The sequence below is a fragment of the Belonocnema kinseyi genome, chromosome 2, assembly GCF_010883055.1.
Source record: "Belonocnema kinseyi isolate 2016_QV_RU_SX_M_011 chromosome 2, B_treatae_v1, whole genome shotgun sequence".
In the NCBI taxonomy this organism is placed as follows: Eukaryota; Metazoa; Arthropoda; class Insecta; order Hymenoptera; family Cynipidae; genus Belonocnema; species Belonocnema kinseyi.
The window spans coordinates 84134138-84149269 of NC_046658.1; the positions used below are offsets into that span (position 1 = coordinate 84134138).

Here is a 15132-nt window from a genome sequence, read left to right on the forward strand (position 1 = left end):
TTCTTTCGACTCAACTTCATTTGCTTTAATTTTTATAAACTTTAATTAAAAATCAATTATTTACTTTTTACAGATTCTGAAAGTGAATCAAAACAACCTGAACCACCTCAGATTTATGCTCGTCTACCTTCATCCAGTTCAAGCTTTTATCTTGATTTAAACTTAGAGGCTTCTACGGTCACTTTGAAGAGGCCAACGTCAGAAGATTTAACAGCTATTTCTATAGAGAGTGGTGACGGGATTATCGAAAGAAAGGAAGTTAATATCAAGGCACTGGAGTGTAGTTCAAAAGTTACTGAAGAAGTTTTTAATGATACTCTTCAGGTTCAGGAGCCAAAGGAAAGAAACGGATGGCACAGAGTGACCAATCTTAGAAGCGCTTTTGGAGAACTGAGTGCGTACAATTGCTTGATGTAAGTTTTAAATAGAGTTACTCATTTAAATTCAATTCTCACCCCAAACAAGGTGTTGGTTATCCCTTTTTCTTTAGGTGGGGCAGGAGAATAAAGTTATAAAATTAAATGACACACTTTGTACACAAAGAAATAATTGATAAATCAAATATTTCGCAGCTTTCAGATACTTCGCAAAGAGTTCGTATATGCTTAAAATATTTAAAAAGATTTCAATAACTTTACAAATATTGCCAGATATTTCAAAAATATCTCTAATAGTTCCCAAATATTTTTAAAGGTTCCGGAAAAATCTAACAAAGATAGCACAAAAACTTTAATGATTACTCAAAGATTTGACAGTTTTCAAATATTTTGCAAAGATTTCGGATAGATTTGAAAGGTTTTACAAAGAATTTAATTATTTACCAAAGATTTCAGAAAGATTTCAATAATTTGACACGTATTACCAAATATTAAACAAATATTTTGAATATTTTGCATATTTCTACAGGTTTCAGAGAATTTTTACAAAGATTTCACAAACACTTCAATGAATACTCAACGATTTCAAAGATCTCACAAAGATTTCAAATATTTTGCAAATATTTCGGATAGATTTCAAAAATTTCACAAAGACTTAAATTATTTTATAAAAAATTCCGATAGATTAAAAATATTGCACAAATGTTTCAATGATTTTGCAAAGATTTACAAAAACTTCAGAAAGATTTCAATTATTTCCAAAAGATATCAAAGATTTCACAAAGATTTCGAATGTTTTATATAAATTTTGAATAGATTTAAAAGATTTTACTGGCATCAATGATTTTTAACAACGATTTCTAGAATTTCACAAATATTACCAAATATTTCCTCGAAAGGCTTTCCAAGGATTTCAGAAAGATTTCAATGGTCAAAGATTTCTCAAAGAATTCAAATATTTTGGATAGACTAAGAAGGTTTCACAAACACATCAATTAATTCAGAAATATTTCAGCTAGATTATTGGAAATATTCAAATATGATAAAATATTTATAAAATATCTAAAATATTTCGCAAATATTTTCAAACATTTAAAAAAATTGCAATGATTTTCCAAAGATATCACAAAGATTTTAAAGACTTCAAATAGTTTAAAAAAGATTTCATATGCTTCAATGATTTTCTAAAAATTTCAAAAATTAAAAATATTTTATAGAGATTTTAATGATGTCCCAAAGATGTTAAATATTTCATAAAGATTTCGGATAGATTTAAAAGATTTCACAAAGATTTTAATGATTTTCCAAAGCTTTCAAAAATTTAAACATATTATCAAGTATTTATAAAATATTTGAAATATTTCGCAAAAATTTCAGATAGATTTAAAAGATTGAACGGATTTCAATCATTTTTCAAAGATTTCAATAATTTCACAAATAATTTCAAATATTTCAAAAATATTTTAAATATTCGACAAAGATTTCAAATATTTCAGATAGATTAAGAATATTTCACAAAGACATAAATTATTTCACAAATATTCCAGGCAGATTTTTGGACAAATGCAAACAATCTAATGAATTTAATCACTCGATTTCAGAGGGGGGGATTTATACTTCGCCCCACCCTGGACGATTTCTAAGGGGGGCATTGTCCCTCGTACCCCGTAGGGCTCCGTCGCCTCTGTCTTTGTAAAATCATTAAAATCTTTATGAAGTTTTTTTAAACCTTTTGAATCTTAGTGTAATCATTACAGGGAACATAGTTCCCTTTTTTACGCAATCCCCCTTTCCCCATAAATTAACAAATCCCCTAAATCACCTGAAATAGAGTATATTAATACAATTTTTTTGCTTTTTCCCCTTTTTATAAGGTTTCAATTTTGGTTTAAATTATAAACAGAAACTGAAGACATTAGAATCTAGTAGTTTTGAAATAGAAAAATTTTATTTTTTAATATGCTCGACCTATATGTATTTTGCGAATTTAATGAGCATTTATAAGCATTTTGAAATAGGATTTAAACAATCTGCCCGTTACGTAGGCACATTCTCATCGCGCGCTACGCGCGCGGCTCGTTTCGCTCGCACATGTTTGAGCGCGCCCAGGGCGCGCGACTGTTGGTTCTCGCGTTTCGCGCTCGATGTTGTATTTATCTCGCGCTTTGCGCTCGATTATGTGTTTACCTCGCGCTACGCGCTCGGTCTTTATATTTCCGCACATTCTTGGGCAAACATTTTAAAATTAAGACTCAAAATATTCACCACTGTAATTTTGTGATTGTGAATTCTCTTTCATTAAAAAAGCTTAGCTCGAGAGTTTGAGCGCACCTACGGCACGCGACTGAGGGCAATCGCACTCCGCGCTTAGTCTTTGCATTTCTTTCGCATTCGGGCACAGACCTTTTTTGTGGTTTTGAACTCTCTTTTGTTAAAGCTCTTTTGGCTACATTATACACAACACTTTTATATCAATTATAAAACATTTTTTTATATAACTCTGTCAGCGATTACTTATTAAAAAATTGCAAAATAAAAAGCAAATTGTATTTATCATGATTATTGTTGTATTTGTTTCTTATTTTGCTTTAAATTGTATTCTAAGCTGCTCTGAAACATGTATTATTTCAATAAATGTATATCATTATAATTCATAAGATGCATAAAAATTGAATCATAATAATTCTTATTTCCTTTTTTTTATATTTTTTTATATTTTTAATGTTGTTTTTTACGATTAAATAAAAACTACTGCGCTCTAAAATAAAGACTACTGTCCTATTTCGTCTTTTCTGTGCTTTTTCCAAAAAGTTAATTTTTTAATTTTTAATCTCATGTTTTACGACTAAAGCAAAAAGTAACTGTCCTATAAAAAATTATAGCTCTTTTTTGGATGAACAAGTTTTCTCTCATTTTTTTTCGTAGCTTATATCGAAAAGTGATTCATTCTTTATTTGTAGTTCTTTCCAGGGCGCGCAATTTGAGCTTTTTCATTTTTTTCGTACCTTGCATAGTTTAACCAAAAAATGGAATTTTTGGATTTCTTATTATTTTTGGTACGATCAAATTTGGAGTGTTCAACTTCTCAACCAAATTGAAAAAGTTATTACCATAGTCCTGTAGGGTTTTTAAAAAGCAAAGTTTTTCTTCTCTTGACTTTTTTTCATATCATGCGATTTTTGGCTTAAAATTTTCATTTTAGCTTGTTTTTTTTTGGATTTTGAAAATGCTCTAACTCTGATAATTTTCGTTCTATAGAAAAAAGTCATGGGGTTAAATTGTTTAAGTTTTGAAGTACTATGAGCAACCGGGCATAGAATTTTTACATCTTGAAAAAATGTGGTTTCAACATTTTTTTGTATGATCAAATTTGGAATTTTCAACTTTTTGACCAAATTGAAAAAGTTGTTATCATAATCTTGTAGGGCTTTCAAAAAGCAATGTTTTTCTTCTTCAGACTTTTTTTCTTATCATGCGTTGTTTGGCCTAAATTGTTCATTTTAGTTTTTTTATTTTTTTATTTTGAAAATGCTATAACTCTAGTAATTTTTGATTTTTCAGAAAAAGTCATTAGGATAAATTGTTAAATTTTTTGAATTCTATGAATAACCTTACAGAGAATTTTTGAATTTTTAAAAAAGTGGTTTCAAAAATATTTAAAATCTGCCCACTTTTTGAATTTTCATCCAAAATGTCGGGCTAACGAACTTGACCTTTAGTTTAGGACACTAAACGAGTGTACCAAAGGGCAATCTAATAGATTAATTTTTTCAAAAGTTATCGTGTTCAAAGACAGACAGACATACAGACAGACACATTCGTAAAAACTTGTTTTTCGGATTCAGGGAGTCTCACAATGTGGACATTTGACAAAAACTGGGGGAAGGGGGGTCAAATTTTACACAAATCTAATACCTTCTCTGATGCACTTAAACTTAAATTTAAATGTTAAAAGGAGTCAAAATAATAGAAAACGTATTATTTGCATTAAAAGGTGCCTTGTTCAGGATTGCTACAATATCCCAATTTCTAAATTCTTCAAGATTTATAACCAACCATACACCTAGAAAATTAATAGTAATGATTTACAAAAAAAAAATATTGTTTCTAAATACATTTGAACACATTTTAGTTGAGTTTTCAAATTAAAAAGATAAGGTAAACTGACTATTACTGGGACAGTTAGGAAACGCGAACCCACATAAACACAATTTTAAAATGATGAATTGGAATTTTTGGTACAAAAACCGTTATAATAAGTGGCTAAGATATTATTTGATCGATTAAAACAAAAAATACATAATTAATTCTATAGTTAATTAATGTAAATGGATATTTTTTAAGCTAGTCAGATTATCCATTATTGAGACACGAATTTTTGGGGCATATCCTTAAGTGGGACACCAAAGAAGGCAATACTGAGACAAGGAAAATCCAATGGAGTTTATCAAAATAAAATGGCACAATTCACTTATAATTTATTACAGAATACATTACAAAGCAAGAATGGCTTGTGTTTACTGTTTAATTATTTATTCTAAAAAAGTTGTGTAAAGTAGTTTATTCAAAACCTCTAATTCTAAACACAAATTTTGTCAACTTCTTAGGAAAGTAATTTAATAATAACTCGTAAATTTAATTTTTTAATAAAATTTGTAAGAATGCATTAAAATTTAATATTATCGATTTATTTGCAAATTAAACTGTTTGGTAGTAAATTTTGAAATAGAATTCATCTTAATTCAAGTTAATACATACATTGAAAAAAGTATTGAAACAATTTAAATTATTTTTTGGTTACAAATTTTATTATTTGGTTGAACATTTTATTGAATGAAAAATCTTTTTTGATTAATATTTCAAATATTTTGGTTAAAATTCGTCTTTTTGGTTCGAAAAATGATCATTTTAATTATAAATTAAATTAAGTTAAAAAATCATGCCATGGTTAATTTATAATTAAAACATTTTTTGTTTTAAATATCAACTATTATATTTATTGATAAGAATTAATCTTTTTTGGTAGAAAATAAGTCTTTTTATTTTAAAATTCAAGAATTTGTTAGAAAATTGAAGTATTATGTTAACCAAAAAAGTTAAATTCTCATAAAAAAAATATAATAGCTGATATTTCAACCAAAAAAGATTTTAATTACATATTGAAAGCAGTCGAATTAATTTAAAAAAACGAATTTCCGATTAAACTTCTGAAGCCTCAACCGAAACAGATTTATTGTCTACCACATTTGCATTTTTGCTCAAGAAAGATGAAATTTATGATTAAAAAGATACGTTTTCGAACCAAAAAAACAAATTTTCAAGAAAATGGTTCAAATTTTAATCAAAAAACATTTTTCAGTCAAGAAATAAGCATTTTTTTAACCAAACTGTTGAATTTTCAAGTCAAAAAGATGAGTTTTCTATAAAACAGTTATATTTTTAAATCGAAAATATAAATTTTTAACAGAAAAGTTAATTTACCTAATTTATCTTAAAAAGTAAATCGATAATATTAATCTTATTAATATTTCATATAAATATATAATATTAAATTTTAATGCACAATTGCTAATTTTTGTTGAAAAATTAAATTTATGAGATACTATATTATATTACCTAAGCAGTTGGAAAACTTTGAGGTTTAAATAAACTACTTTAAACCAATGTTTGAGAATAAATAATCAATTGAACGGCAAAGTTGTGTCTTATAAACAATATTTGTAATATATCATTAACATAATACTGCGACATTTAATTAAAAACACGGCGAAAGTGACTTGGCCAAAATTCTTGTCAAATGCGGGATTTTAAAATATTCATAAGTTGTCGAATAAAATCGGTAATAAAGTTATAAATTTTAGTCTTAAACGTATTAAAATTGTGCAAAACATTACTTTTTCTTTTAGTGTAGGAAATTTCAATAATACAATGCTGTACAAATTATGAGGAAAGTTTCGAATTACAAAAAATGGCGATTTTTGTAGCAATACATTCACACATTTTGAGGAATATCTTTGATTATTTTTTACTAAATGTATAAATTGTCAGGAAAAAAAATAGTGGTAAAAAATTTAAACGAACTTAAAAAGTAATAGAACATTTTTACTATTATAATTTATGTTGGAATATAAAAGCTACGCTCGCAAGTTTGAGCGCGTCTAGGGCGCGCGACGGTTAAATCTCGCGCTCCGCGCTCGGATATTAATTCTTTGCATTTGGAATGCTTGAAAAAAACTTTATCAAAAAGATCTCTTAGATGACAGTATTTACATGCGTCTTCATATTCTGAATTGTCTACTGAATTAAGTATAGTCAAATATTAAGTTTCTCAAAGCTCTGTAGGCTTTGAGGTACACATTCTCATCGTGACACTCGCCCTGCGCTCTCGTTTTCCGACAGACATTTGTAATCAGGTTTTGTTGGATTTTTTTTTCTCGTAACTTTCGTCGTTTTTCCACACATGTTTTTTATTTTATTTTTTTTTCAACGTTATTTTTCACGAATAAAACAAACAGTACGCGTCCTATCAAGAAGTGATTCTTAACGAAGTTGTAGATCTTTTTTGGGATAACCATTTTTGTTAATTCATCTTTTTTCATATCCTACATAGTTTGTCCACAAAATGGAATTTGTTATTTTCCATTATTTTTTGTGCAATCAAAATTTGAATTTTCGATTTGTGAAGAAAATCCAAAAATTGGTTATGATAATCTTGTAGGGCTTTCGAAAAGAAATGTTTTTCTTTTCTTGACTTTTTTTCATATCGTGCGTTTTTCGGCTTCAAATTTTGATTTTCGGTTGATTAAAGAAATTTTGAAAACGCTATAACTCTGAGAATTTTCTTTTTATCGAAAAAAGTCATAAGGATAAATTGTTTGGTTCTTTTTAATACTATAAATATCCGTACATAGAATTTTAAAATTCAGAAAAAAATGGTCTCAAAAATTTTCAAAATGCGCTCACTTTTTGAATTTTTATCAAAAATAGCTGGTTCACGAACTCGTCCTTTCTTTTAGGACCTAAAAAAAGTGTGCCAAAGATGAATTTCATTCGTTCATTTTTTCGAGAGTTATCGTGTTTACGGACGGACGGTGGGACGGACAGACAGACGGCATCGTAAAAACCTGATTTTCGGATTCAGGGGGTCTCGAAACGTGGAGATCCGTTGAAAAAGTGTGATGTCAAATTTCCGACAATTCTAATACTTTCTCAGTCATAAATGATGAGAATGTAAAAATATGATTTTTTAACAAAAAATATGAATTTTTAACCAAAAAGTTAGTTGTGTTTTCAACCTAAAAGATTAGTTTTCTACCAAAAAATCCTCATTTTCAACGAAGTATATTAATTTTTATTTAAAAAAGATCAATTTTCAATAAAAATTAGAAAAGTTAAAATGTTTGAAAAATAAATGTTAAAAAAAACTCAACAAAATAATAGTTTTTTTATTCATAAAAAGAAATTTTTAACAAAAAATATAAGAATCAAATGTTCAGTTAAAGCAATCAATTTTCAAAAGAAAAAATGAATTTTCAACAAAATAATTTAATTTTAAACCCAAAAGATAAATTTTCTACCAAAAATGATACGTGTGAAAAATTATATCTAGAAAAAACTTGAGAAAACTGAAAATACCTGGAATCGTCAAAGAATATTCTTCCAGGATTTGAGTAGACACCCTGTCCCAAATAATAGGGTTGTTGCCAAAGTCAGATATCATTTTTCCAATAAATGGATCTTATAGTATATAAAATTCTAATTCTAAAAACGTCCATAAAATATTTTTTACGTATTTTTTACTATTTTTAATTTAATGTTGAAATATGAATTTTTTATCCCGATGTCGATTGGAGGGCCCCTTTAACGTCAAAGGGGTCGGATTTTCCACCGCGATGAGCTCCACAGCTCATGTATCAGTGGTTCTCAAATATCTTTTCTGTGCTATCGAAAAGAGAAGTCGCAAAATATTGTTTAAGAAAATTTCCAAGGAGGGTTTTGTAAAAGCCAATAGCCATGTTTACTGAACAATTCGTAAATATTTACGATTTTAAAATGTATTAATAATTGTACTTACGGTTTTCCTTCAACTTATTACTGACTCTTAATCCAAATATTATAAGAGGATAACTTTTTTTGTCACATAAACCTTAACAAATAAAGCTATCAAATCAAAAAAGTCAGAATTGAGTTTCGTTAGTTTTCATGGTTTTCATCAAAGCCACATCGTGACATTGATAGATAATTATGAGAACCTCTGAGTCACGTGGCACTCACGTGACACCAATTTGAATAAGTGTTTTACCGCCCTCAATTTTTAATATTTTTTTCTGCTGAACGACTCAACAGAAAAATTATAATTCACCTTCGGTTCGGATTAAAAAAAATGTATTGAAAAATTATATTATCTAAAATCGCGAAACAACCCTATTGAAAGTTGTCTTTTTTTTCTTCTTAAAAGGTCTCAATACAAACAACACGAAGACTCGCTGCTCAAGCAGCTTCTCAACAAAGAAGGACTCTCACAAAACTGGTCCGACACCATTTTAAAAATCGCTCACCAAGTAGTCGATTACGTGAGACCCGACCTGAATCATGACGCAGATGATTTAGACATCAGGCAGTACGTTCAGATAAAAAAATCCCCCGGTGGGAGTAGAAACGAGTGCGAAATCGTCTCTGGAGTCGTATGCAGTAAAAATGTCGCTCATCGCGGAATGAACGCAATGATTGCCAACCCGAAAATTCTTTTGCTTGGCTGTGGTCTCATGTATCAACGAGTAGAAGGAAAACTTTTAAGCCTGGAGCCTGTGATGCTTCAGGAAAATGATTATCTCGGCCACACTGTCGCTCGAATTACTGCTCTAGGTCCAGACGTAGTGCTGGTGCATCGATCAGTTTCGCGACTTGCACAGGACAGACTCCGAGAATGTGGAGTGACCTTAGTTTTAAATGTGAAATTGAGCGTTCTCGAAAGAGTTGCTCGTTGCACTGGTGCCAATATCGTCGATACAATCGACGCTCACATTTCTGTGAGATATAAGCTCGGCACTTGCAAAAAGTTTTATTTGAGAAACTTCCCAAGCGAGAAGTATGGAGTGAAAACCCTGATGTATTTTGAAGGATGTGCGAATCCTCACCTCGGTTTCACAATTCTTCTTCGTGGTGGGTCACAGAATGAATTGAAGCGAGTTAAGAATGTCACTTCCATGATGATTTTCTCAGTTTATTCCTGGCGGTTAGAAAAATCCTTTCTCATGGACGAATTTGCCAGACCGCCTCCGCCGAAAGACAAATCATTTCTGGATGAAAATACTCAAAATGATTCCCTGAAAGGAAATGCAGACAAAGAGGAAAACGTCAGTGAAAGTCAACTGCCTGAGAAGACTGGAGGACATCAATCTCTGGAAAATACACAGTTGATTAATCCCTTTAAAGCATCTGTAATGCTTGTAGACAATTCAGATCCCTATGATACATTAAAACTTTTCAAACCAAAGAAATCCACTTCGGATGAATCCAAAGCAGAGAAAACAGAGCTTCGAAGTATTGAAAGTACGATGGAAGAGCAATCAATCGAAATCGATGTCTTGAAAACCGATCTCCCTGAAAAGTTTAAACTAAAAGAACGACTTTCGTGTGACGATAAACGAATTTACGGGGAATCAGTTAGTGATCGAAGTGATCCCTTGCATCAGTATTTAAATGAAGACGAATACGATGCTTTCAGTCAAATAAGTCCCAATGGTCAGCGACTATCAGTAGCAGATTTACCACTTTTAAATAAATTCAAAAAAGCCCTCGAAGGAACGGTTCTCAGCGTCTCTCCCTATTTGAAATTTACAATTCCTTACCTAGAAACGGAACCGGGAAGACATTGCACTTTGAGATGTTTCTACCCTAAAGAAATATATTATTCAATCTACTTCCAGGATAAGATCGAGGGTGCAAGAATCAGCAGTATATCAAATGAAGTTTCTCAACCTGCGAATCCTTTGGCTAATTTGAAACTCAAACCTCGACATCCATTTGTGGAAACGAAATTAACCTCGAGCGCTGATAGCAGGGAAGTTCAGTCCCTTCTGGCGAACTTCAGAGCCTGTGGTAGTCGATTAAACGCTTCGAATAACGAGCCCTTCGAGAAGAAGCGAATCAGCGTCCAGCATGAAGCCGTAGAACAGACATCTTCTTGGCCAGATTGTTTGGATCCAGCGAGTCACCAACATTTGTCCGTTCTCTTTTGCAGCTTTTTTCACAACAGTAACAATGCTCCCGTCTTTTGCGTGAATCCTTGGGTGGTGAATATGGACCTCTATGGGAGAAACGATATCGCCCTTGGACGATTTTTGGAAACCTATTGTCTGACAACTGAGTACAAGTGTCCAGCCGAACGTTGTCGGCAACAAATTGCTCAACATGAAAGACGATTCGCACATGATGGGGGCTGTGTTCACATTACACTGAGTTTAATGGGCACTGATCCTTTTGGCCAGGAAAACGCGAATCAGATTCTTATGTGGAGCAAGTGCGAAAAGTGCAAAAGCGTGTCACCAGTTATTCCGATGGCGGAAGATACTTGGTCGCTCTCGTTTGCTAAGTATTTGGAACTCAGGTTTCACGGTGGGATGTACACGAGACGAGATGTCGACTCTTGTCAGCATTCGCTGCATCACGATCACTACCAGTATTTCGCCAAGAAGAACATGCTGTCGGTGTTTAAATATAACAGGATATCACTGTGGGAGATTTCACTGCCACCGCCCTTGATCAATGTGATTTATGAACCCAAGCAGTATGCCAATGTGATTGAAGAGATGAAGAATGTGGCTTTGAAAGGAGATGAGGTGTTTTCTAATATAAGAGAGAAGCTGATGACGTTGCCAATAGAACTGGAGACTTTGAATCTCTTGAAGCAGCAACTGGGGAAGGAGCAGTTGTACTTCAAGAATAAGATTGAAGAAGTTCAGTTAAAATTGACGTCGCCGACATTGGAGAATAAGAAATTAGATGGTAAGAAGTCGGAAAAGGAAGTGCAGGCTTTGATGTACAGGATAGAGGATGGTCTAGTAATATTGAAAAGACTTATCTGCGAGGCTGTGACTGAATGGAATTTAAAGATTTTAGAGATTACGGCTAAGAAGAAGGATGAGAGGCCGAAAAAGGTCACGGAGAGGTCTTCAACGTCAAATAGCATCGGTGTTATTGAGAGTGATGGCTACATTACGGAAGACACTGCCTCCGAATCACAGATTGAGGATCTTAGTCCCATGTCTGCTGATTATAATGCGATTGAAGCTATTTCCACTGTTGTTCATAATGAGGCACAAAGTGCTGATCCGGTTGATTATTCGGATAATGAGATTCCGGAGAATACGAATCCAGAGGATATTGTTGTGATTCAGGGATCCCCGAAAATGTATCAGATGCCCTATTCGGATGCTTTGCCTGTTACTTCTGAGGATGTGCCTGATAAGAAGAAGAAAAAGAAGACTATTTTGTCGCAACTGTTGCCTACTGCATCGACGATCAATCTGATTCCGAATCCTTTGGGGACACTGGAGCATCATCTTCTGCCTCTGGGGTAAGTTATTAGAATATCCTAGTTTTTACATAAAGAATCATCCATAAACTACGGTACCAAGTTTAAGCAATTTCTACCCCCCCCCCCTGACGAAAGTAGTGTAGCCTTGAGGTAACAGGGTATCTACAAGACCTGGAAGACCAGGAAGTCATGGAATTTTTTAAAAGTCTTTAATAAGCCTGGAAAAGTCATATAACTTTAAAAAAAATGACTGGAAAATCTGGAAAGTCGTGGAACTTTGAAAAAATGATTGAGACTTTTTTAATCGTTTCTATTTCAAAGTCTTAATAATTTAGCGTTTTATAGCGAATTCTATATTTTAAAATTGGAAAAGATTATATAAAAATAATTGGAAGATTCAATGGGAAAAGTAAAATGCACTAGAAGATGTTTAAGTATAAATTCATGAACTGATTGAATTATGATAATTTTTAAGGTAGACAATTTTATTAGTTCTTGCGATCTAAAAGTTTTATTTTATCTTTGTTAAAAAGTTTACAGTTTTTTTAGATTACTATTATTTTTTAATATAATCCTAATCCTTGCATAAATAGTTCGACTATAATTGTTCCTGAACTAATAATAAATAGATAATATGGTTATTATTACAGAATACTTTTTCACTTTGATAAAAATATGATTGAAATTTGTTTTGTATTCAATTAAACCTATTGATGAACAATTATCATTGCATTATAATTTGTTACAATGGAATTTAATTAGCTGAATTTAAAAAAAGTAGACCTGGAATTTGTTTTTAATTATACTTGGAAAACCTGAAAAAGTCATGGAATTTTATAACTAGACTCTTGTAGCAACCCTGGGTAAAACCAGATTATACGTTTATACTGCTTTTTATATCTATTTTTAGTGAGTGAAGTTGCCAATATGCCTATATTGTCTACGTGGCAGTGTTGTTAATAATAAACTTCAGTTATAAATTAATAATTAAAATAAAAAAATAACTATCAGAGTAAGTGTTGAAATCTGCCTATAATTCAATATTATGTGACAGTTAATCTAGGTATTAAATAATTTTAAATTATAAAAAATTACTAATTTTTTACCAAATAGTTTTTTTTTAATTATTGAACTTGCAAGACAAAATGAGGAATTTTCTTACAAAACAGTAAAATGATCAATAAAAATATGACATTTTGAGAAAAAAAGTTAATTTTATACCAGAAAAGACGAACTTTCAACAAAATACAAGAATTCTCAATTCAAGAGTTCAATTTTCAACTAAAATAGATTAATTTTCAACAACAAAAAAATGAATTTTTAACAAAATAGTTCAATTTTAACAAAAAGTTGCATTTTTAACAAAATAGTTCAATTTTAACAAAAAGTTGAATTTTAACATAAAAAATAATCATTTTCACCAAAAAGAGAATAGGTCAATTTTTAATTACCAAAGTAATTTTTCAACCAAAAAAAAGGACTTTTCAAGAAAAAAGTTCAATTTCCAAACAAAGAGATGAATTTTCAACGAAAATATTGAATCGTCAATCAAAAAATCCATTTTTAAAAAAGAAGTTCAGCTTTAAAACCTATTTGTTAACTTTTTAACAAAAAAGATGAATTTTTAAACAAAAATATTTTGTTTAATTTGGAGCTAAAAAAGATTAATTTTCTTACAAAAAGATAAATTTTCATACGAGAAGATTAATTTACTAACAAAAAGACGAATTTTTAATAAAATTCAAGAAGTCTTAACTGAAAAGTTGAATTTTCAATGAAAAAAAGGACGATTTTTAAACAAAAAGATAAACTTACTATCAAAAAAGATGAATTTTTAATAAAATTCAAGAATTCTCAACCAAAAGGTTGAATTTCCAACGAAAAAAGATGAATCTTCATACAAAATAATTAATTTACTACCAGAAATGATTAATTTTTTAAGGCAATTCAAGACTTTTCAACCAAGAAGTTCAAGTTTAAAAAAAAGATTAATTTTTATACGAAAAGATTAATTTACCACCATAAAGACGAATTTTTAATAAAATTCAAGAATTCTTAGCTGAAAAGTTAAATCTTCAATGAAAAAATAACGCTTTTGAAACAAAAGGATAAACTTGCTATAAAAAGATGAATTTTGAATAAAATTCACGAATTCTCAACCAAAAAGTTGAATTTTTAACGAGAAAAGATGAATTATTATACAAAAAGATTAATTTACTACCAAACAAGATGAATTTTTAATGCAAATCAAGACTTTTCAACCAAGAAGTTGAAGTTTCAACTAAAAAAAGATGAATTTTTAAACAAAAAGATTAATTTTCCATCGAAAAAAACGAATTTTTAACAAGATTTAAGAATTTTCGATCAAATGGTTGAATTTTCAGCTAAAAAGATGAATTTTCATACAAAAAGATGAATTTTTATACGAAAAGATTAATTCACTAACAAAAAGGTGAATCTTTAACAAAATTCCTAACTGAAAAGTTGAATTTTCAATTAAGAAAGAACGATTTTTAACCAAAAAGATAAATTTACTATAAAAAAAGATGAATTTTTAATAAAATTCAAGAATTCTCAACCAAAAAATTGAATTTTCAATAAAAAAAAAGAACGATTTTTAAACAAAAAGATAAACTTACTATAAAAAAGATGAATTTTGAATAAAATTCAAGAATTATCAACCAAAAAGTTGAATTTTCAACGAAAAAGATGAATTTTAATACAAACAGATTAATTTACTACAAAAAAATGAATTTGTAATGCAATTCAAGACTTTTCAACCAAGAAGTTGAAGATTCAACTAAAAAAGATGAATTTTTAAACAAAAAGATTAACTTACTGCTAAAAAAGATGAATTTTCAATAAAATTCAAGAATTCTCAACCAAAAAGTTCAATTTTCAACGAGAAAAGATGAATTATACGAAAAGATTAATTTCCTACAAAAAAATGAATTTTTAATGTAATTCAAGACTTTTCAACCGAAAAGTTGAAGTTTCATTTTTCTCTTAAAATTATTATTTTTTTTTTAAATTAAAAACCATTTAAAACTTTCCCATGAATCTTAAAATTTTTTTGTTTATTTGCTTGAAACTTCTTCAAATTCTTGAAACGCTACTAAATTGTGGGTCCGGATGCAATAAGGGCACATAAAATTTTTTCGTGCGAAAACGAAGTCCCCTGGAGGCTTTAGAAAAAATTTTCGAATTTTAATTTTC

The 15132-nt window shown here is 30.0% G+C and overlaps 1 protein-coding gene across 1 annotated transcript in view; it reads left to right on the forward strand.

The window, feature by feature from the left end:
• The window catches only part of LOC117167599 (putative 1-phosphatidylinositol 3-phosphate 5-kinase), a 50575-nt gene that overhangs the window by 18039 nt on the left and 17404 nt on the right, over positions 1-15132 (forward strand). Inside the window, exons 7-8 of the mRNA XM_033352654.1 lie at positions 74-413; positions 8836-11955. Coding sequence (XP_033208545.1) covers positions 74-413; positions 8836-11955 — 3460 coding nt within the window. The remainder of the gene's footprint in view (positions 1-73; positions 414-8835; positions 11956-15132) is intronic.